We start from the raw sequence: 23,007 nt of genomic DNA, 5'->3' as shown, positions 1-23,007 counted from the left end.
CCTCAGTTGGACCAGCGTTCGTGCTGAACGTGCAGACCGCGTGAGACGACGCTTCATCCAGTCCCAAACATGCTCAATGGGGGACAGATCCGGAGATCTTGCTGGCCAGGGTAGTTGACTTACACCTTCTAGAGCACGTTGGGTGGCACGGGATACATGCGGACGTGCATTGTCCTGTTGGAACAGCAAGTTCCCTTGCCGGTCTAGGAATGGTAGAACGATGGGTTCGATGACGGTTTGGATGTACCGTGCACTATTCAGTGTCCCCTCGACGATCACCAGTGGTGTACGGCCAGTGTAGGAGACCGCTCCCCACACCATGATGCCGGGTGTTGGCCCTGTGTGCCTCGGTCGTATGCAGTCCTGATTGTGGCGCTCACCTGCACGGCGCCAAACACGCATACGACCATCATTGGCACCAAGGCAGAAGCGACTCTCATCGCTGAAGACGACACGTCTCCATTCGTCCCTCCATTCACGCCTGTCGCGACACCACTGGAGGCGGGCTGCACGATGTTGGGGCGTGAGCGGAAGACGGCCTAACGGTGTGCGGGACCGTAGCCCAGCTTCATGGAGACGGTTGCGAATGGTCCTCGCCGATACCCCAGGAGCAACAGTGTCCCTAATTTGCTGGGAAGTGGCGGTGCGGTCCCCTACGGCACTGCGTAGGATCCTACGGTCTTGGCGTGCATCCGTGCGTCGCTGCGGTCCGGTCCCAGGTCGACGGGCACGTGCACCTTCTGCCGACCACTGGCGACAACATCGATGTACTGTGGAGACCTCACGCCCCACGTGTTGAGCAATTCGGCGGTACGTCCACCCGACCTCCCGCATGCCCACTATACGCCCTCGCTCAAAGTCCGTCAACTGCACATACGGTTCACGTCCACGCTGTCGCGGCATGCTACCAGTGTTAAAGACTGCGATGAAGCTCCGTATGCCACGGCAAACTGGCTGACACTGACGGCGGCGGTGCACAAATGCTGCGCAGCTAGCGCCATTCGACGGCCAACACCGCGGTTCCTGGTGTGTCCGCTGTGCCGTGCGTGTGATCATTGCTTGTACAGCCCTCTCGCAGTGTCCAGAGCAAGTATGGTGGGTCTGACACACCGGTGTCAATGTGTTCTTTTTTCCATTTCCAGGAGTGTTTTAACACACGTGCAAACACTAACAGTCCCTACTTCTCACATATTGTCCATATACTATGACCAACAGAAATGTGTGCAGTGAAATGTAACTTACAAGTTAATAATATGATGAACTGGTGTAAATTACAATTTTATAACATACGAATACAATAACAAAGGTAAAAAATACATCATTAAAGAACATAACAATACAGATAACATTTGTAGTAAAACAGGCTTTACAAAAGAATAGAAATAGACATATACATCAGTGTTACAGGAATTACGACATAAGTAAATTTATAAAAGATCAGAATAACTTTTGAAACATCAACTTCACACATGAGCATTAAAACAAAACAGAATAAATAATGTCTAAGCATCTTTACAAGGTAAATAACATAGTATTTGAGAAATTCTACAACATAAATCTTATTAGATAAACACATAAAGACAGGAAGTACACAAATACACAAGGGTACACAAAAACATAGTGGGATAACACAAGGAAAGAACAGGGTTTGTTTTACTGCAGTATTTTGCAAACAAAACTTTCTTTACTAATCGGAGATCTCCCTTTGTTCTTCATTATTTCCAAAAAGTCCTATCTATACCTGCTTTCTGTACTTTTTTTGTAAAATTTCTCAGTGCATTTCTTCCAATTCATCATAGTTAGTTTCTTATATAGTATACCCCCTCTTAAGCTAACTTAAATCTACTGAGCTCAGATATATATACCAAGGAACGAGGCAATGCAGCAGCACATAACAAATTAACACAAACAGCAATGACAAAAACTGCCGATTTGCAAAGTAAGCAGCATTATAGAAATTAGCAAAGCAATTGCAGTATGACAACTAATATAAGGCAATGTGCAGCAAACAAGAAAAATAAATCAGTAGTAAAACTGGCGTAACAGAGTAATACAAAGTGACATTCAGTAGCACTATGCATGGCAAACAGCAGCAGCAAATGCTATAACCTATACCTAAACATGGCAAGGCTCAAGCAGAAGAAATAGTACACTAAAGGCAACAATGCAGTTAAGGGAAATGTCAATTCACATCTTAATGTCTATGTAATTAAAGTGGTGCACCACAAAAACTAATTCTACAAATAATTACCAAGTACTTGAAAAGAAAATTATATATGCAGTTACTGTTATTAGTCCCTTCTTATTGTTCTTTCCATTCCAAGAGCTCATTTTTCAAAGAATGTGGATCAGAAAATAATTATTTAATAGATCTGTTGATAGAAAGTGTTCACATTAGCAAATGCATTTAATTTTAGTTTATGAAACCAATGCTGCAAGACAGCTGGAAACCAGATATCAAATGAAATAAGCAACTACGCAAACCAAGCATAAAAACATCATTTAATAGCTATGTGGCATTTCGTAAGTCAGTAGCTCGCAAAGACACTTGTCATAATCAGGTTTGCAGATGTAAGAATATTTCCCATCAATTCATAAGCATTTCAGTAAGTAGCCAAAGTACGATATGTTTCCAAATAATGAGCGTGTCGTATTTGCGATGCTTTCTACAATGGAATGTCAATAGCGAGGGTAATGGCCTCCTTTTTTTTTTACCTGTGCCTCTGAAAAGGCACACACTAATGGCTTTTTCTCCAGGCGTCTGACACAGCTGGGTGCCCATGACGCATTACGTGCAGGTGGTCACTTAACTTTCTTACGGAAATATTTATGACAGCAGTTTCCACTACAGTGACAGTCTCATATAAAAATATTTCACAGGTCAAGAATTTGCGTTACAAATCTGTAGAAACAAAATCCTATTGATATAACAGAGTCCAAAAAATTTTCGTCGGCATTGTAATACATTCACGCATTTACATACATTTCATAACTCTTAAAGTACGATTCTTGGTTTCCAACAACCTTTTTCACAAACCAGAGTCCCTAACCACTACTCATTATTCCTTATCTTATTCGTCGACACTTCTTCAATATTTCATCATAATAAATACATATCATAATAAACATTCCTCAACAACATAATACACATCGTCGTCGTAATAATAACATCATAACACCTCAGTCAAATCTCAAAATCGTCCTAGTTTCCTCCAATAATTTCAAAACCTAAAAAAAATTCTCTGTTCATGTCAAAAGTGTCATCTGCCACAAACGTACTTTAAAAATCGTGATCCCATACCAAATATATCATTCAAAGCTCTCATAATATCACAATGGGTCCGAAAAAATATGAACAGTTCACAAAGTACAGAAAAAAATACAATTTCGTAAGTGTGAAGTTACCCAACTGTGTAATTGCGTAAACATGTGTCACTGATGTAGTAAAAAAATGTTTATCTCTCAGTTAAATGATCAGATAGCTGTGTAATTTGTGTGTTAGAGAAATATGGTACTGATGTGTAAAGTTGTATAAGCAAATACCGTATTAGCTAGGGCTCCTTGTGCTTGCCAAACACATGGTACACAAAGTAAGCGTATACCCCCCTGAGGATTAATGTAATTATACCCTCAGGTGTTACAGATTACAGCAATGGAATGAAATGTATCACGGAAAACCTTTGTATCATTGTACTTCAAATATCTTTCAAAATAAATGTTTTAAGTACAAAATTAATCACTCAAATACGTGTACTGTAGCGCTAAACTGTGCGTCTTGTAAGATAATCTCTGTGGAAGTGTCGTAGTTATCGTCCTCCGAAAGCTAAGTTCTGCAGAAGTCAATGTACTTACCTCATGATACACAAAAGTGAAATGCTTTGCGTATAGATATCTTAGTTATTACGCTTATTGCCGTGATGAAGAAAATACTGTGCTGTAACGTATTGTTGTCCTACGGAAAAGGCTGTCTCCTTGTAGTTATACCACAAAAGTTACTACTAAAATATGTTTTACTTTACAGAAGAATTCAGAAAAACTGTGCAGATATAAAACAGATACACCTCAAAAGCAACATTGTAAATTGTCACTCATTAGTAGCTTCGTGATAAAATCGTGTAGCTGTCACATAAACTAACCACTGTGTCATCTGGTATCTCACAGAAAGTACTTTAAGTCCAGAATGTATTTCAAGTAAACCAAAATGTTGCATTAAAATCTCATTAGCAGTACTGGTATATGTTCTAAGTATGTAAGCCATATAGTCGTTACGTAATAGTGCAACTAACAACCAAGAATGTACAAATAACCACACTGTGTCGTCTGTTCATTATAACAATGCATTCGTAATTTCTGTTGAAATAAGTTCTCTTGGTTCTTCACTGGATATTTAACTTCAAACATTGTTGCATGTTAACAGATTCTAAGTCTGACAAAGCATACTAGTAATGTAAAGTGAAAAGTTATATGGCAAAGACAAAGTTAAAAAGCAGATTATCTTTCAATAAACGGTTTTACATGTGAAATGTGGTTCAAGCCTTTACTCTTACTACTATGCAGAGCTCCAGCTGCAACGGAATCATCGTGTGGTATATGTCGGTAAAGAATACTGGAATTTTTCTCAAGGTTAGCATCTATGTTATTTTTCTCTGAGCCAGCTGGCGCACGCGGCTGCCTGCAGTGCGAGTCATTGTCTGTCTCTTTGTTGGCGCGCATCGTTATTAGGATTAGGAGATCTAACTTCTACAAATTCACCTTGTCGAGAGTGCCCTGCTCTGTTTGAATCCCGCCAGTTCTGATGGAACTCAGGTCTGTCGTTTTGTCGGTAGTTTACATAGTTTCTTGTTTGTCGGTCATGTGGTGGAGAATTTCTGCCGGAATCGTAACTGCGCGCTGAACTTTTGCGTCTGAAGTTATTCTGTCTCCCTTGATAATAATTGTTTTTGTCCCCATATTGTCTGTTTCTATGGTAATCTCTGTCATATTCATTATTACTACGGAAATGTGATCTTTCTCTGTAATTATTACTACTCTGCCAACGGTTATCATACGGGTGGTGTCTGTTTTGGTCACGATTTGTGTTGTGAGAATAGCCTTGTCGTGTCCAGTTATTATTTCTTTCATCGCGGAATTGCGACGGATGTGACCTGTAATTGTTGTGTTCCTGTTTTCGCGTTCCGCGATTGTCAGTGTCAGTTTCTAATTCTTGTAAAAGTCCCTGAAAAGCTTCAATGTCGTCTTTGCAACGTCCTGCCAAAATAATGTGTCGTAAATGTTCAGGTAATTTGATTAAGCAAATGCGGATGAGTTCTGAGGGGCTGTATGGGTTTGACAGGTACTGATTCTTGTGCAACATGTCTTCAAAATATTTCACAAGACTGGAGAATTCAGATTGTTCGAAATGTTTCATCATTATGATGCTATGTTTTACTCGGTCTTGTGTAGCTTGAGACCAATATGCTGAGAGGAAGGCATGATAAAATTCTCCTTCACTGTGACACTCGTGAATGACCGATCGCATTCTTACAGCTGGTTCATTCTCTAAGTAGCCACACATAAATTCTAATCTGTGTTCTATCGACCAGTCGGGAGGAAAACAATGAGAGAATTGATGGAGCCATGCTTGTGGATGAATGTCGTTGCCAGAATTCTTAAATGTTTTGAATTTACGTGTAGTAATGAACAGCTTATAGTCAAAATCATCGTGTCGACGAGTCGCATATCGGTCATTGTTACGTCGTTTCGGCGGTTCCATTTCAAAATTCGGTGCACCTTGCCAATTTCTTTCATAATTTCCGAAATGCCCTGTGTTATTATTTTGCGGCTTTTCCGTATTTCTATGTCCCTCTTCCCGTGTTGGAGCGCGAGTGTCCTCTGAAATACGTAATTCTTGTATTACCTGTGTCAGCTGATCTTGTACTTCCCGGATTTCTCTTTGGTGTTGTGTATTAATTTGATTCTGATTTTCTTTGAATTTCCTAATTTGTTCGTACTCTTCTGTGTCATTAAAGACTACCGGTCTTGCGTCATTCAGATTATCATCTACCTTCGTAGATAAATTATTTAGCTGATCCGAAAGTTCGAATACTTTCTCTGATAGTGAACTAATTTCCTCCATGTGTCTTTCTGAACCAATTTTCAGAATATCTACTGTGTCCTTTAAGTTTTCCTGAGTTTTTGCAAGTTGCGTAACCGAATCGGTAGATGCAACTGAGTCAATTTTAGCTTGCAAGGTCTCATGATTTTCATGAACAATAGTTTGCAGTTCTTTTATGGCTGCTTCGTGATTCTGTAATGCATTTTCATGCCGCGAAAAAATAGGTTGAAAATGCTCACAAATTTGAGTTTTTACGTCATTACAGACTTTTTGACATTTCGATTCAATGTTATGTAACTCAGTAGTTAAATCTTCACGTGTTTGTTCAAGAGTTTGTTCCAATGAGTCTAACTTTTGAAGCTTTTGCTGTGTTTGTCTCTGATTTTGTTCCATCGTGTCTAACTTTTGAAGCTTTTGCTGTGTTTGTCTCTGATTTTGTTCCATTGTGTCTAACTGTTGCTGTGTTTGTCTCTGATTTTGTTTCATTTGCTGCATTAATTGCAATAGAAATGTCTTAGTGTCTGGAATCTGTTCCTCTATGCTTTTCGGCAGTGCATTTGCACCGGCAACATTTACATTTTGACGATCAGAAAAGGTGTCTTGACTTATTTGAGAAAACGGTGAGGACCCAAAACCTGAGTCTACAATAGTTGCAATATTGTGTTCTGTCATTTCGGATTCCTGAGGCGAGCTGTAGCCGACCGATCGATCGATAATGCTTCCCTGTTCACTACCTGTTTCACTGTCTACACCATTATTTGACGCCCGCTCCATTTCCCTATGCACAATTACCAAATTACTACTTTGAATGTCTGTTAATTCATTACACAGCGGTGCTGGTAAGCTACGCTCGTCGTCACTGTCATTTCTCAGTTTACTTTGGAGCCTAGTGTTACGTTTTTCACACGCCATTATTGTCACAATATTTCACACGATAACACAGAAAAGCACAATTTGAAGAGCAAAAATAAGAGAACACATTAACATAACACTGAAAATAATATCTAGTTAATTGCAGCTGCGAAATACTTGGTGCAAATCTACATGCATGCCACAACTGTTTTACTGTACAACAATGAAAGACTGCAACTACAAAGGAGATTTTCTCTACAATTACGCGCTAGCAATAAACAAAAGCTACACTAATTACACAAACTACAAGAAAAAAATCAGAAGATTCCAGTGAGGTATCCTCGGCTAAGGGTCGACATATGAAACGTCCCCTTAGAAAAATTTTACACATGACTGTGCTTAAACTGACACACAATATTTTTAGCGCAACGCAATCTGACTTTCAAAAATCCCTACAAAAGAATGGCCCTGACTAACATTAACCTATACGTTTCACAAATCACTTACCTCACAAAAATATTGGTTACTCGAACTACTGCAATACAGCGAGCGCCACTACTGCCAGCTAAATAAAAGATTCAAACTACGTAAGGCACTAACTACTGATAGGCATAGTTAGCAAATGAAAGATTTTAATAGAGAACAAACAATGTATTTACCTCAATAGTGTTCAAAAGTCATAATGTATACAGCAGTTCATGACATCCAGTTTTACAAATTTCAAAACTCCGCCATCTCTCTCCCCACATCCACCACTGCTGGCGGCTCACCTCCAACTGCGCAAATATTGAGCCATGCTGCCTTTATAGCCGACCATAATTGCGAAGGTGTAGTCGGTGGATGATTCTGTACACGAACTGACAGCTCGATTGCGTCCCATAAAAGTTCAAAGCAATCGCGCACAATTATGGCGCAATGCATGGCTCATTGTCATTCATAAAACTTCCATCATTGTTTGGGAATTTGAAGTCCATAAATGGCTGCAAATGGTCTATAAGTAGCCGAGTCGACGATCGTTTCAGTTAGACCAGAGAGCCCAGTCCATTCCATGTAAACACAACCCACATCACTATGGAGCCACCGCCAGCTTGCACAGTGCTTTGTTGACATCTTGGGTCCTTGGTTTCGTGGAGTCTGCGCCACACTCGAACCCTCCATCAGCTCTTATCAACTGAAATCGCGACTCACCTGACCAGGCCACGGTTTTCCAGTCATCTGGGATCCAACTGCTATGGTCACGAGCCAACATTCGCATTTGTTGTCTGCTGCCATAGCCCACTAACGCCGCATTTCGCCACAGTATCCAAACAGATACTTTCTTCGTACGTCCCACATTGATTTTTGCGGGTATTTCACTCAGTGTGTTGTCCGTGGTGAGAGGTAATGCCTAAAATTTTATATTCTCGGCAGACTCTTGTCACTCCGGATCTCAGAATATTGAATTTCCTAACGATTTTCGAAATGGAATATCCCATGCATCTAGCTCCAACTACCATTCTGCTTTCACAGTCCGTTAATTCTCGTCGTGCGGTCATAATGACGTAGGAAAACTTTCCACCTGAATCACCTGAGAACAAATGACAGCTCCGATGCCCTTCTATACCTTGTGTACGCAATACTACCACCATCTGCATATGTGCATGTTGCAGTCCCATGACTTTTGTTACATTAGTATATAACCCCCTATCATGACAACATCTCTTCCATTAAAGTAAACTTCCAAACCCTTGGCCGTCTCTGACAAAATAACAATGTCATTGTCAAGCCTTAAAGCTTTCACTTCTTCTCCCTGAACTTCTCTCTCCAAATTTCTTCTAGGTTTCGTGTAGTGTTTGCCCAATATACAGACTGAATAACATGGGCGATAGGCTACAATTTTATCTCTCCCCTTCTCAACTACTGCCTCCCTTTCACATCCTTAGGTTCTTATGACTACAGTCTCCTTTCTGTATCTTCCTTCCTTTCTTTTAGTTAAGTCCAACTAGTTTCGAGAACTCTGACATCTTTCGTGGCTAAGGAAAAGAAACGAACATTATATGAGAACATTAAGGAGAAAGGGACACACAAGAACACAAAAAGAAACAAGACACAAGCTACACCTCTTTTTATAACTTAAATTCCAGTTCGACTTTGTCATCACGAAGTTTCTTGAAAGTTTGTCAGAACCGGTAACCTTAATGTTCTGTTCCTCTAAACGAACATCAAGCTGCTCTGCACCCCTTACTCCTCCTTGCAAAAGCTAGCCTCATCATCCTTCTGAAAGGCTTGCGCTTCGTGAGCGAGATAGTTTATCTTCGTGTGGTGTAAGACTGCCACACACTGCTTGAACAAAACTAACTGCTTTGTACAGTCAACATTTGATTCTTATTCTACCTCGTACAATGTTTGGCAGCCCAGTCTTCATTAAAAATAACAATGACAGGAAGCACTGGCATACATTATTGCTGACCGAAGTGACACTCGCTTTCGAAATCTCCTCATACTTTGTACATTCTTTACCATTAAGTTATCCCCTAGGAATCTTACGTCTTGAAACACACGCCTTCATGTTGAACGGTAGTTATCATTTCCTAACGTTTGCTTTAGTAGCATATACAAAATAGAAAGTCCGCAGCTCGTGGTCTTGCGGTAGCGTTCTCGCTTCCTGCGCACGGGGTCCCGGGTTCGATTCCCGGCGGGGTCAGAGATTTTCTCTACCTCGTGATGACTGGGTGTTGTGTGTTCATCATCATTTCATCATCATTGACGTGCAAGTCGCCGAAGTGGCGTCAACTAAAAAGGACTTGCGATACGGCGGCCGAACTTCCCCGCAAGGGGCCTCCCGGCCAACAATGCCATACGATCATTTCATTTCATTTCACAAAATAGAAAGAATATCATTTCATATCTCTATCACGACATTACCACTTACATGAATCTGAAACGTAAGTCTACAAAAACCACAGGACAAAGTGTCGCAGGACGCAAGAAATTCCCTTTCCCAGTCTGAGGTGGTGCTCCATCTCTGATAACCTCGTTGCCCGCGGGACGTTAAACTACAGACTTGCTACCTTCCTACTTCCTAACGAGAAAGAGAACTACGGTGTAAGTCCCCAACATACAAATTCCAACTTAGGCTTACGCATTCCAGTTAGCGTGGAGCTCAGCCAGGTTTCCATATGCAACTGAAGCGGGGCCGTAAGATCGCCATTCGAGTGACGTAATTGAAGTTGCTTGTGGAATAGCCACGTTACTGTTGCGTCACTAACGTCGCTTTAATTTTGTAGCGCCCCATTCCTTAGCCCATTATCGATTAGCAAGATTCAGCTGCCACCTCGTGGCTGAATTTCGAAACACCATCGCCGTATTCCGGTTTTCGAGTTAGTTAAACACCTGTCCAGTGAATTTGAGAAATGAATTAACAAGTTTTCTGGTGTCAGTATAATCTCGGCTTGTGAGTTAGTTAAACACCAGTGAATTTGAGAACTGAAGTAACAAGGCTTCTGGTGTCAATATAATTTCATCTTGGCTGTAGCTGTTAGTAAAGCAACATGAACGTCCAAACATTAACTTTATTAGTAAAGCCAATTCTTCAATCTTCTCCCAGATTTTTTTTTTCTCTATGAGTCACGCCGTCATCTCTTTCCCTATATTCGCTAATTGTATGTTATCATATTCCTCTTTCCCTTCCTCCTCCACCCTGTTCTCCATGTCCATTGACGCTAGCACTCATAATTAAAATCCTACCTTACCGTATCTCTAATTATTGTAGTATTTATCATGTACGAATATAAACTATATGTATTTTTTATCTTACTATTGTAATTTTTATTTTTTAAATTTAGTATAAGATGCTTACTGTAATTTATGCAATGTAAGACACATGTAGAATGCCTGGTTACGTTAAATAAAAAGATACTATAGATATTCGTACATGAAAATACCTCTCCAACAGCCGGCCGGGGTGGCCGAGCGGTTCTAGGCGCTACAGTCTGGAACCGCGCGACTGCTACGGTTACAGGTTCGAATCCTGCCTTGGGCATGGATGTGTGTGATGTTCTTAGGTTAGTTAGGTTTAAGTAGTTCTAAGTTCTAGGGGACTGATGACCTTAGAAGTTAAGTCCCATAGTGCTCAGAGCCATTTGAACCTCTCCAACATGAATGCACGCATTGCAATGCTGCATCATGGAATCCGCAAGTTTTCCGAAATCAAAAGTTTCCCTGATTTCATCAAAGGCTAAAATGTCCTTGCAAGAATCTCTTCGATGATGTCCACTGGAGTCGCGTAGACAATTTTCTTCAATACCCCCACCGATAAAAATCTATATGGGTGTAATATCTGGCGAACGACCTCGCCGGGGAACTGGACCACCTTGACTAATCCACCTCTGCCGATACATAACATCTAAATGCTCCTGTATCGCAACAGCAAAATTCAGGAGTGCGCCGTCAATTTGGTACTATATTACCTGACGGACCTCCAAAGGAAAGTCTTCTAAAAACGACGGAAGGATGTTTACATGGAATGCTAAATAAGTCCGTCCGTTTAAACGGGGAGGAAGTAGAATGAACTCAAAGAAGAGTCGCCTGCCATACCTACCCAAATGTTCACGCCAAACTTGTGCTGGTACGACTTCACATATGAGCTACGCGTATTTTCGTCATACCAAATGTGGCTGTTTTGAGAGTTGAATGGCCCTTCTCTGGTGAAATTTGTCTCGTCTGTCTACATCACTTCCCCTTCGAAATTTAGAATGTCAAATGGTTCAAATAGCTCTGAGCACTATGGGACTTAGCATCTGAGGTCATTAGTCCCCTAGAACTTAGAACTACTTAAACCTAACTAACCTAAGGACATCACACACATCCATGCCCGAGGCAGGATTCGAACCTGCGACCGTAACGGTCGCGCGGTTCCAGACTGAAGCGCCTTGAACCGCTCGGCCACAACGGCCGGCTTTAGAATGTAGATGCATTGATTTAATAACCACAGGGAACACTGATTCCTAGAAGCGCAATCCTCTTCCAACAAATCTTGCACTGCCTGTGGGTGTTATGGAAATATGTATTTGTCGCGTAGGACTTCCAATACTACAGCGTGCGAAACCTGTAGCGAAACACAAACGGATACATTTCACCATGTTTAGGTTTCAGGCATACTGTAAGAACACCGGATTAACCTTACTTACTCCTGACGAATTGCCAATCGCCCTCGAGATGGTAGCAGAATTTGAAACAACCATATCAAGAACGTTTTCCTCAAACTGGATAGTCCACGCGTAGTGTCGTGCAGCGTCACCTGTGTTCATAACAAAACTCCCCTTCTCCCTTAACTGTCTAACGACAGCTTGAAACGTATTCGTACTTGGAATTACGCAGTTTGGAAATCTTGTGTTGTAAATTGCGCCGGGATCCAATGCATTTTGATCCTGCGCACCGAATTCTAAATGCATACAGGCATATTCGTGGAAGGAATAGCGATAACGCGCTATGGAACCACTACGTTCGCAGCTGTGGAAATGTGTGTCATGCCTACCTTTGTCAATGTCCCATCTACATCTACATCTGCATCTACATCGATACTCCGCAGTCCATCTTACGGCGAGTGGCGGAGGGTACCCCGTACCAATACTACACTACTGGCCATTAAAATTGCTACACCACGAAAATGACTTGCTACAAACGCGAAATTTAACCGACAGGAAATGATTAGCTTTTCAGAGCATTCACACAAGTTTGGCGCCGGTGACGACACCTACAACATGCCGACATGAGGAAAGTTTCCAACCGATTTCTCATACACAAACAACAGTTGACCGGCGTTGCCTGGTGAAATGTTGTGATGCCTCGTGTAAGGAGGAGAAATGCGTACCATCACGTTTCCGACTTTGATAAAGGTCGGATTGTAGTCTATCGCGATTGCGGTTTATCGTATCGCGACATTGCTGCTCCCGTTGATCGAAGTCCAATGACTGTTAGCAGAATATGGAATCGGTGGATGCAGGAGGGTAATACGGAACGCCGTGCTGGATCCCAACGGTCTCGCATCTCTAGCAGTCGAGATGACAGGCATCTTATCCGCATTGCTGTAACGGATCGTGCAGCCACGTCTCGATCCCTGAGTCAACAGATGGGGACGTTTGCAAGACAACAACCATCTGCACGAACAGTTCGACGACGTTTGCAGCAGCATGGACTATCAGCTCGGAGACCATGGCTGCGGTTACCCTTGACGCTGCATCACAGACAGGAGCGCCTGCGATGGTGTACTCAACGACGAACCTGGGTGCACGAATGGCAAAACGTCAGTTTTTCGGATGAATCCAGGTTCTGTTTACAGCATCATGATGGTCGCATCCGTGTTTGGCTACATTGCGGTGAACGCACATTGGAAGCGTGTATTCGTCATGGCCGTACTGGCGTAGCACCCGCCATGATGGTATGGTGTACCGTTGGTTACATGTCTCGGTCACCTCTTGTTCGCATTGACGGCAGTTTGAACAGTAGACGTTACATTTCAGATGTGTTACGACCCGTGGCTCTACCCTTCATTCGATCCCTGCGAAACCCCACATTTCAGCAGGATAATGCACGACCGCATGTTGCAGGTCCTGCACGGGCCTTTCTGGATACAGAAAATGTTCGACTGCTGCCCTGGCCAGCACATTCTCCAGATCTCTCACCAATTGAAAACGTCTGGTCAATGGTGGCCGAGCAACTGGCTTGTCACAATGCGCCAGTCACTACTCTTGATGAACTGTGGTATCGTGTTGAAGCTGCATGGGCAGCTGTACCTGTACACGCCATCCAAGCTCTGTTTCACTCAACGCCCAACCGTATCAAGGCCGTTATTACGGCCAAAGATTGTTGTTCTGGGTACTGATTTCTCAGTATCTATCCACCAAAATTGCGTGAAAATGTAATCACATGTCAGTTCTAGTCTAATATATTTGTCCAATGAATACCCGTTTATCATCTGCATTTCTTCTTGGTGCAGCAATTTTAATGGCCAGTAGTGTAGTCATTTCCTTTCCTGTTCCACTCGCAAATAGAACGAGGGAAAACGACTGTCTGTATGCCTCCGTATGAGCCCTAATTTCTCACATCTTACCTTGGTAGTCATTATGCGCAATGTATGTTGGAGGCAACAGAATCGTTCTGCAAACAGCTTCGACTGCCGATTCACTAAATTTTCTCAATAGAATGTTGCCGTTCCTCCAGGGATTCCCGCTTGAGTTGCCGAAGCATGTTCGGAATACTTGCGTGTTGATCGAACCTACCAATAACAAATATAGCGGCTCGTCTCTAAACAGTTTCGATGTCTTCCTCTAATTCGACCTGATACGGATACCAAACACTGAAGCAGTACTCCAGATCAGGTCGCACTAGCGTCCTATATGCGGTCTCCTTTCCAGATGAACCATACTTGTCTAGAATTCTCCCAATAAAACCAAGTCTACCATTCACCTTTTCTACGACAATCATCACATGCTCGTTCCATTTCATATCGCTTTGCAGATATTTAAACAACGTGACTGTCTCAAGCAGGACACTACTAATGCTGTTTCCGAACATTACGAGTTTGTTTTTCCTACTCATCCGCATTAACTTACATTTAGTACACTTAGAGCTAGCTGCCATTCATCACACCAACTAGAAACTTTGTCTAAGCCATCTTGTATCCTTCTATAGTCACTCGAGTTCAAATGGTTCAAATGGCTCTGAGCACTATGGGACTCAACTGCTGAGGTCATTAGTCCCCTAGAACTTAAAACTAGTTAAACCTAACTAACCTAACGACATCACAAACATCCATGCCCGAGGCAGGATTCGAACCTGAGACCGGAGCGGTCTTGCGGTTCCAGACTGCAGCGCCTTTAACCGCACGGCCACTTCGGCCGGCAGTCACTCGAGTTCGGTACCTTTATGAACACTACAGCATCATCAGCAAACAATCACAGATGGCTGCAAACCCTGCCCGCCAAATCGTGTATGTATATAGAGCATAACAGTAGTCTTATCACACTTCCCTGGGGCACACCTGATGATACCCTTGTCTCTGACGAACACTCGTCGTCGAAGACAACATACTGGTTTCTATAACTTAAGAGGTCTTCAAGTCACTCACATGTCTGTGAATTTGTTTCATATACTCGTACCTTCTTTAACGGCCTGCAGTGCGTCACTGAGTCTAACGCTTCGGGAAATCGAGCGCCGGCCGCGGTGGTCTAGCGGTTCTAGGCGCTCAGTCAGGAACCGCGCGACCGCTACGGTCGTAGGTTCGAATCCTGCCTCGGGCATGGATGTGTGTGATGTCCTTATGTTAGTTAGGTTTAAGTAGTTCTAAGTTCTAGGGGACTTATGACCACAGATGTTGAGTCCCATAGTGCTCAGAGCCATTTGAACAATTTTATTTTATTTTTTTTTTTTTTTTTTTTTTTTTGGGAAATCGAGAAATATGGACTCTGTCTGTAGACCTTCACCCATAGTTAGGAATATATCGCGTGAGAAAAGGGCAAGCTGAGTTTCGCACGAGCGATGCTTTCTTTCTAAAACCATGCCGATACGTGGACAGAACTTCTCTGTATCAAAACAATTTATTATATTCGAACTGCGAACGTTTCAAGATTTCTGCAACAAACCGATGTTAAGCATACTGATCTGCAATTTTGTAGGTTCGTTCTTTTGCTCTTCTTAAACACAGGAGTAACTTGCGCTTTTTGCCAGCAATCGCTTGGGACTTTGAGCTGGGATAGAGTTTCGCGATTAATGCAAGCTAAGTAAGGAGTCAATGCCACAGAGTACTCTTTGAAAAACCCAATTGGGGTTCCATCTGGACCTGGTAACTTATTTGTCTTCAACTCCTTCAGTTGTTTCTCCACGCCAGGGGAGTCTGTTCGATGGTCAGGCGACGGTATATTTGTACGAGTCCCCCGCGTGAACTATTTCTTAAATGTGAAATTTAAAACTCCGACTTTCGTTTTGCTATCTTCAGTTGCCATACCGGATTGGTCAACAGGTGTCTGGATGGAAACATTAGACCCACTTAGCGATTTTGCATAGGACCATAATTTTCTCGGATTCTCTGCCAAATCTTTTGCTTAGGTAAGACGATGGTAGTAATTGTATGCTTCAAGCAAAGCTCTTTTCACAGACGCGCGAATCTCCACTAGCCTTTACTTGTCATCATTTGCGCGTTCTCCTTTGAACCGAGAGTGCAACATCCTTCGCTTCTTCAGCAGTTTCCGAATCTCGTTATTAAAACATGGTGGGTCATTTCCGTCCTTAATCCGCTTACTAGGCACATAATTTTCCAGAGCAAGATTTACAATCTGCTTAAACGTTGACCATAATTCCTCTTCGTACATCTTGCTGGGACTAAGTGAAGTCAATTCACTATCTAAGTGAGATGCTAGCGACTGCTTATCTGCTCTTTCTAGTAGAAATTCTCTCCTAGTCTTCGTAACTGATTTATTAACTTTCGTAACCGTAGTTGCTAAAATGACATCATGATCGCGAATCCTTGTTTCCATACTGACGTCGTCGATAAGGTCCGGCCTATTCAGAATTACAAATTCTAAGATACACTCCTGGAAATTGAAATAAGAACACCGTGAATTCATTGTCCCAGGAAGGGGAAACTTCATTGACACATTCCTGGGGTCAGATACATCACATGATCACACTGACAGAACCACAGGCACATAGACACAGGCAACAGAGCATGCACAATGTCGGCACTAGTACAGTGTATATCCACCTTTCGCAGCAATGCAGGCTGCTATTCTCCCATGGAGACGATCGTAGAGATGCTGGATGCAGTCCTGTGGAACGGCTTGCCATGCCATTTCCACCTGGCGCCTCAGTTGGACCAGCGTTCGTGCTGGACGTGCAGACCGCGTGAGACGACGCTTCATCCAGTCCCAAACATGCTCAATGGGGGACAGATCCGGAGATCTTGCTGGCCAGGGTAGTTGACTTACACCTTCTAGAGCACGTTGGGTGGCACGGGATACATGCGGACGTGCATTGTCCTGTTGGAACAGCAAGTTCCCTTGCCGGTCTAGGAATGGTAGAACGATGGGTTCGATGACGGTTTGGATGTACCGTGCACTATTCAGTGTCCCCTCGACGATCACCAGTGGTGTACGGCCAGTGTAGGAGATCGCTCCCCACACCATGATGCCGGGTGTTGGCCCTGTGTGCCTCGGTCGTATGCAGTCCTGATTGTGGCGCTCACCTGCACGGCGCCAAACACGCATACGACCATCATTGGCACCAAGGCAGAAGCGACTCTCATCGCTGAAGACGACACGTCTCCATTCGTCCCTCCATTCACGCCTGTCGCGACACCACTGGAGGCGGGCTGCCCGATGTTGGGGCGTGAGCGGAAGACGGCCTAACGGTGTGCGGGACCGTAGCCCAGCTTCATGGAGACGGTTGCGAATGGTCCTCGCCGATACCCCAGGAGCAACAGTGTCCCTAATTTGCTGGGAAGTGGCGGTGCGGTCCCCTACGGCACTGCGTAGGATCCTACGGTCTTGGCGTGCATCCGTGCGTCGCTGCGGTCCGGTCCCAGGTCGACGGGCACGTGCACCTTCCGCCGACCACTGGCGACAACATCGATGTACTGTGGAGACCTCACGTCCCACGTGTTGAGCAATTCGGCGGTACGTCCACCCGGCCTCCCGCATGCCCACTATACGCCCTCGCTCAAAGTCCGTCAACTGCACATACGGTTCACGTCCACGCTGTCGCGGCATGCTACCAGTATTAAAGACTGCGATGGAGCTCCGTATGCCACGGCAAACTGGCTGACACTGACGGCGGCGGTGCACAAATGCTGCGCAGCTAGCGCCATTCGACGGCCAACACCGCGGTTCCTGGTGTGTCCGCTGTGCCGTGCGTGTGATCATTGCTTGTACAGCCCTCTCGCAGTGTCCGGAGCAAGTATGGTGGGTCTGACACACCGGTGTCAATGTGTTCTTTTTTCCATTTCCAGGAGTGTATTTCCATTGCCTGTGGGCTGCCGAACTAGCTGCTCAAGACAGTTTGCAGAAAACTTCAAAAGTACTTTGCATGACTGTCTGTCTGTACCCCTGCAATGAATCTATAGACATCTCAGTCTATTCTCGGCAGGTTAAAGTCGCCTCCAACTAGCAATGCGTGATGTGGGTATTTACGCGCTAGTGACCATAGACACTCTTTGAATGACTCTAGAACTGTCACAGCAGAACCGGGTGACCGGTAAAAACATCCAAAAATTAAATTGGTTTATCCTAGACCTGTTATGCTCGACCAGATAACTTCACTGTCACGCTCAACTTCGACGTCAATAGGAACAGTATTTTTATCAACTGCAGTGAACACTCCCCCCTCCCACAGATTCTAATCTGTCTTTCCAATATACGTTCTACGACTCGCTAAATATCTCAGAGCTTTCCATATTGGGCTTCAGCCACCTTTCTTTCCCGAGAATAATTTGAGCGCCAGAACTTTCCCGGAGGGCAGTAAATTTGGGAACTTTGTTACGAATATTTCGACAATTTTCTGATAAAATTTTGACAGCGAAGTGTCTTTACTTTGAAAGCAGTCTGTCTTCCCTTGCTACGTATTGTCTAGCGAGTGTTCATCAGAGTACCTCAAACTACCGCCTACCTTCCAGAAAACTCTCATGTGCACTCCACGGGTATTCTGCTACCCGAGTAGCCGCTTCCTTTGTGTAGTGCACCTCTGACTTATCAAGGGGAGCCCTAAAAGTCCCCACCCGATAACGTAGGTCTAGAAATCTGCAGTCAACACCTTCGCAGAGTTGACGAATCCTCTGGCCGAGACCCACTACTCGGCTCCAAACCAAAGGACCCCTATCAACTTTGGGAACAATGCTGCAAATTGCAAGATCTGCTTACACCTCACATGTGAGGCCAGCAGCCATCACCACTGCCTCCAGCCGCCTGTATGAACTGAGGATGGCCTCATAATCCATGCGACAGGCGTCGCTGGTGCCGACATGAGCGTCAACTTGCAGAAGACTGCACTCTGCATGCTCTATAACCGCGGACCACCTCCACACCTCTAATGAGGCCCCTCCAGCAGACATACCGAGTGCACATTGGCTTTCTTTCCAGCCCTGATCTGCCTAAACGACTCCATAACGCGCCTACCGTTGGAGCTCTCGATAACCATTAAACCCCTCTCCTCGTGTGTCTGCTAGCACGCCGCTGAAGGAACGGCCACCTGTCCACTCACTCACAGAGTGAAGGGGTGAGGCCAGACTCTGCCTCGAGCGACGCGAGCGTGTTACCACCCGCCACTCACTCTGCTGTAAGGGCATATCAACCGCGTCGCGTAGACTTGGAGGTGCCCCGGTAGCAGTTCCCGTGGGAGAAACAAGCAACACCTGAGGTGTTCAATGTGACGCGCCAGATTCTCTGCCACCGCAACACCCCGAGGCAGCAGCTTGAAAGTAGGTGGCCGTAGCATTCAGCTGTTCGCGAGCTGCGGCGAGCTCCTCCAGCGCCTGTACACTGCATGCACACATCCTGCCCATCCTAGCAAGACTAACTAAAAAAGTAAACTGTAAAAACAGATAAATCCTAAATCTGCAACTTGCTACTCCCCTGATGTGTCACCAGTGGACGCTGACGCCTCAGTGAACCACGAATTCGCTGCTGACTGTTCGCAAGGAATGAAAACTGCGCTACGGACTGCCCGAATTTACACTTAAAAACTGTGGGCTTACACCTCGTAAACAGAAACGCGCACGAAATTCTCGAAATATACTACGAGGAAAAGACAGTAAAACATAAACACTTAACTTGGCGCTCTGTAGACGTGTATCAACCGACAGCTGGAGCCCATGGTAACTCTTTCCATGTGCATTCACAGCTAAACAAACATTTCCGGCAATGATAAACTACGTCAGTACAATTTCCGAACTTGATCAAATGACTAGCAGATAAAAGTTGGTACCAGTAATGGCAGTTGTTCTCTTTGCGTAGAGGTTAGCGCAGGAGACCCTCGGACCTTTGGCACGAATTCGATCCCTGCTACCATCAACTGTTTAGTTTTTGTATTTGCTCTCTTGTTCGGTTGCAGCTAACCAAACGAAGAACACATTTGGCCTCTGGCAGGATGCTTGAATTTGCACGCACGACGACCTGACTGGCTAACTTCAGTGCTAAATAACTCGGAAACGGCGCAACGTATCGAATTTTTTTTCTTAACAATTAAAACCACCGGCACGAAAAACGCAACACTTAATAAATGATGTGTAATCATTGTGCAGTTATTTATTTAATCAAAATGAAACACTTCAACCAGCTTTGTGAGATGGGGAATGTTATTGGCGTTGCTTTGCAAGGAAACAATGAAGTGTTGATTGATTATTGCACTAGTGTCACCTGTTGTTTCCCTCACAACCTGGAAAACACATGGCTGAATGTGAGTGAATAAGTGACAGTAAAATAATAGTGTACCGAAACAACTGTCTTCGAATAAATTTTGTTCATGAGATTATTTGTAGCCTTATTTTCTGCAGTATCTCATACGATGTTAAACTACAAATTAAGTAAAATGAGGACCATGATATTGTACACTTCGGCATCTCTTATCTGCTGCTGATGCAGTTCTCACGTATCAGGAACCGCCTACTACAAAAGGAATGTGATGAAGCTCCTGACACTACTTTTTTTTTCCTCAGGACTATGGCCTCGTGGAAGAGTCTTGTAATCCCTATCAGGGAATAGACGCACAGTGTACCACTGACAGCTCCTGCCGCAGGCATTACGTTTCTGACTACACGTATATTGGAGGTAAGGCGGTGAAACCATTGCTAAATGCTGTACGTAAGTTAATGTTTTTGTTAAGATATATGGCCAGTTTCAGTAACTGACCTTTTTTAAGTTATTTCACTAAAGGAGAAAATAATTTGTAGACTTCCACCGGTTCGTAAAGGACAGTAGTTTAGTTCGTTCGTTTTCGGAAGTGACGAATGCGGCCATCTCTAGTGAACTGATTCATTGCGCGCTTAAAGTTCTAAGTGTTTGAAATAAAATTGCTGTCTCTTTACAACTAGCTGTCTTCGCGGCTAGTTCATTCCGCCCCTGCCTGGATTTTGTGTCGCACGTCCAGTCACCAAGGAGTCACTGTCGTCTGAAATAAGTTTCCACTGGCAAGAAGTGACGCCATTTCTTTTAAAACCTTCTTACATTAGATTTTCCACCTGAGTATCTGCCCTCATGAAGTTCTCCGTACAGCAGGGCCTTAGGTATCCGCATAACATCCATGTCTGATATATCTTATTACCAATTCTGTAGATGGCAGCTAGTTAGTTAGTTACTTGTTCCATAGATCATTTAAATGATACTTTAGTTGAAATGATGTGGAATGAGTCCGTTTACAGGATATGTATACATAATTAATGTTAACATTAATGAATACATTATTATTTTAGTCCTACTTATGCAACTACTTTTCTTCTCTGATACCAGTTTTTAAGTAGAGATTTGTCAATAGAATAGAAGGAGCTGTTCAGGAGAAAGATTTTAAATTAGATTCAAAAATTGCTTCGCTACCTGTTAGACATTTTAAGTTATTAGGCAAATAATCAAAAATGTTCTTTGCTGCATATTGAACTCTTCTCTGAGCTTCTGACAGCTTTAACAATGGATAATAAAGGTCGTTTTTCTCGCTTGCGTTGTAGATACGTATAACACTGCTCTTATCAGTTTTTTTCGATGGATTATTAATGACAAATTTCATTCACGAATATATGTATTGTGACAGCGTAGTTAAAATGCGTATCTCCTTGAAGAGGTACGTATACGAAGTCCGTGGGTGAAGCAGCCAGTGATGCATGCTAGGTATAAGTTCTTGCTTCAGAATATCAATCTTGGAACTTCACCCTCTCACATCATTTGCAAAATTCTTGGCCTGCGAGGTATGTCAAACCTTCACTACCTTTTAAGTTATCGTGTACCTTAGCGCGCTGATTATGTTGCCACAAAAGGAAACTAGAAACATTCGTTCTCGTAGTTATCTAGTGCTTCGTACGCTTTTCTCCAGCATAGCTATAACATTTGCTTCTTTCACAACGCTTAATGACCTCAGTCAGCTTCAAGCTAAACTTTATCTGTTAGGACGAATCTTAAATGCTTGGAAGTATTAATTACTTCCAGGTAATAGTAAAAGACAGAAGACTGTTCTCCTTGTAGAAAGCTACAAATAATGTATTTCTGTCTATAGTAATTGTTTTATTCTATAATTCATAGTCTCCATTATACAAGAACTTGACAGAATGTCAATGTACAATTTTTGTGTTACTAATAGACGAAATTTAAAAAAATCAATATTTTATAATCAAGCAATCGTCATACTGCACTCTTAACAGTACATAGGTCATTAAAACAATTTCTCACTTTCTTCATTACAAACTGCAACTCATAGGTAACTAATACTGTGTTGAAAAGTATTATCAAATTACGTTACGAACTTTCTTAGTGTTAGCATTGGACCAGATAAAATTTCTTCAGTTTGTGGCTCTTAAACATTCTCGTTAGCTGCTTTTTGCCACTTTTGACGATACATCTGTATAACGAATGTTCAACAAGGTTTCTATATTTGAGTGACTCGAAATATAAGTAAACATAAAGATGATACTGTAAGAAGAATTTGACAGAACGCTGAAATCCAAAAGTTGAAACAAAAGTCTTGAAAAAGATTATATTCCCTGATAGTTATTGACCTCCTAGGGAGCCAGCCGTGACGAAACTATTCCACTTGGTCAGGAATATATATGCCACAGGACCTCATACCTCAAGAAAGTTTAATAAGTTGTGGTTGCAAAATATTGAAACAAATTATTTACAGAACAATGAAAAAAAATAATAGAAGCCAACCTTGCAGAAGATCAGAATGGGTTCCAGAGAAATATAGAAACGTACTAGCCAGTACTGACCTTCCACTTTATCTTAGTAGGTAATTTAAAGACAGACAAACCTAAGTTTATGGAATTTGTAGATTTAGATAAAGCTTTTGGCAATGTGGACTGGAATACGCTCTTTGAAATTCTGAAGGTAGCA

At 43.1% G+C, this 23,007-nt stretch overlaps 1 protein-coding gene across 1 annotated transcript in view; it reads left to right on the top strand.

Annotated features, from left to right (window-relative positions):
• The window catches only part of LOC126236904 (dipeptidyl peptidase 1-like), an 82,712-nt gene that overhangs the window by 37,027 nt on the left and 22,678 nt on the right, over positions 1-23,007 (top strand). Inside the window, exon 8 of the mRNA XM_049946554.1 lies at positions 20,628-20,739. Coding sequence (XP_049802511.1) covers positions 20,628-20,739 — 112 coding nt within the window. The remainder of the gene's footprint in view (positions 1-20,627; positions 20,740-23,007) is intronic.

The sequence above is a fragment of the Schistocerca nitens genome, chromosome 1 (genome assembly GCF_023898315.1).
Source record: "Schistocerca nitens isolate TAMUIC-IGC-003100 chromosome 1, iqSchNite1.1, whole genome shotgun sequence".
Lineage (NCBI taxonomy): Eukaryota > Metazoa > Arthropoda > Insecta > Orthoptera > Acrididae > Schistocerca > Schistocerca nitens.
This window is presented reverse-complemented; position numbering and strand designations above follow the sequence as displayed.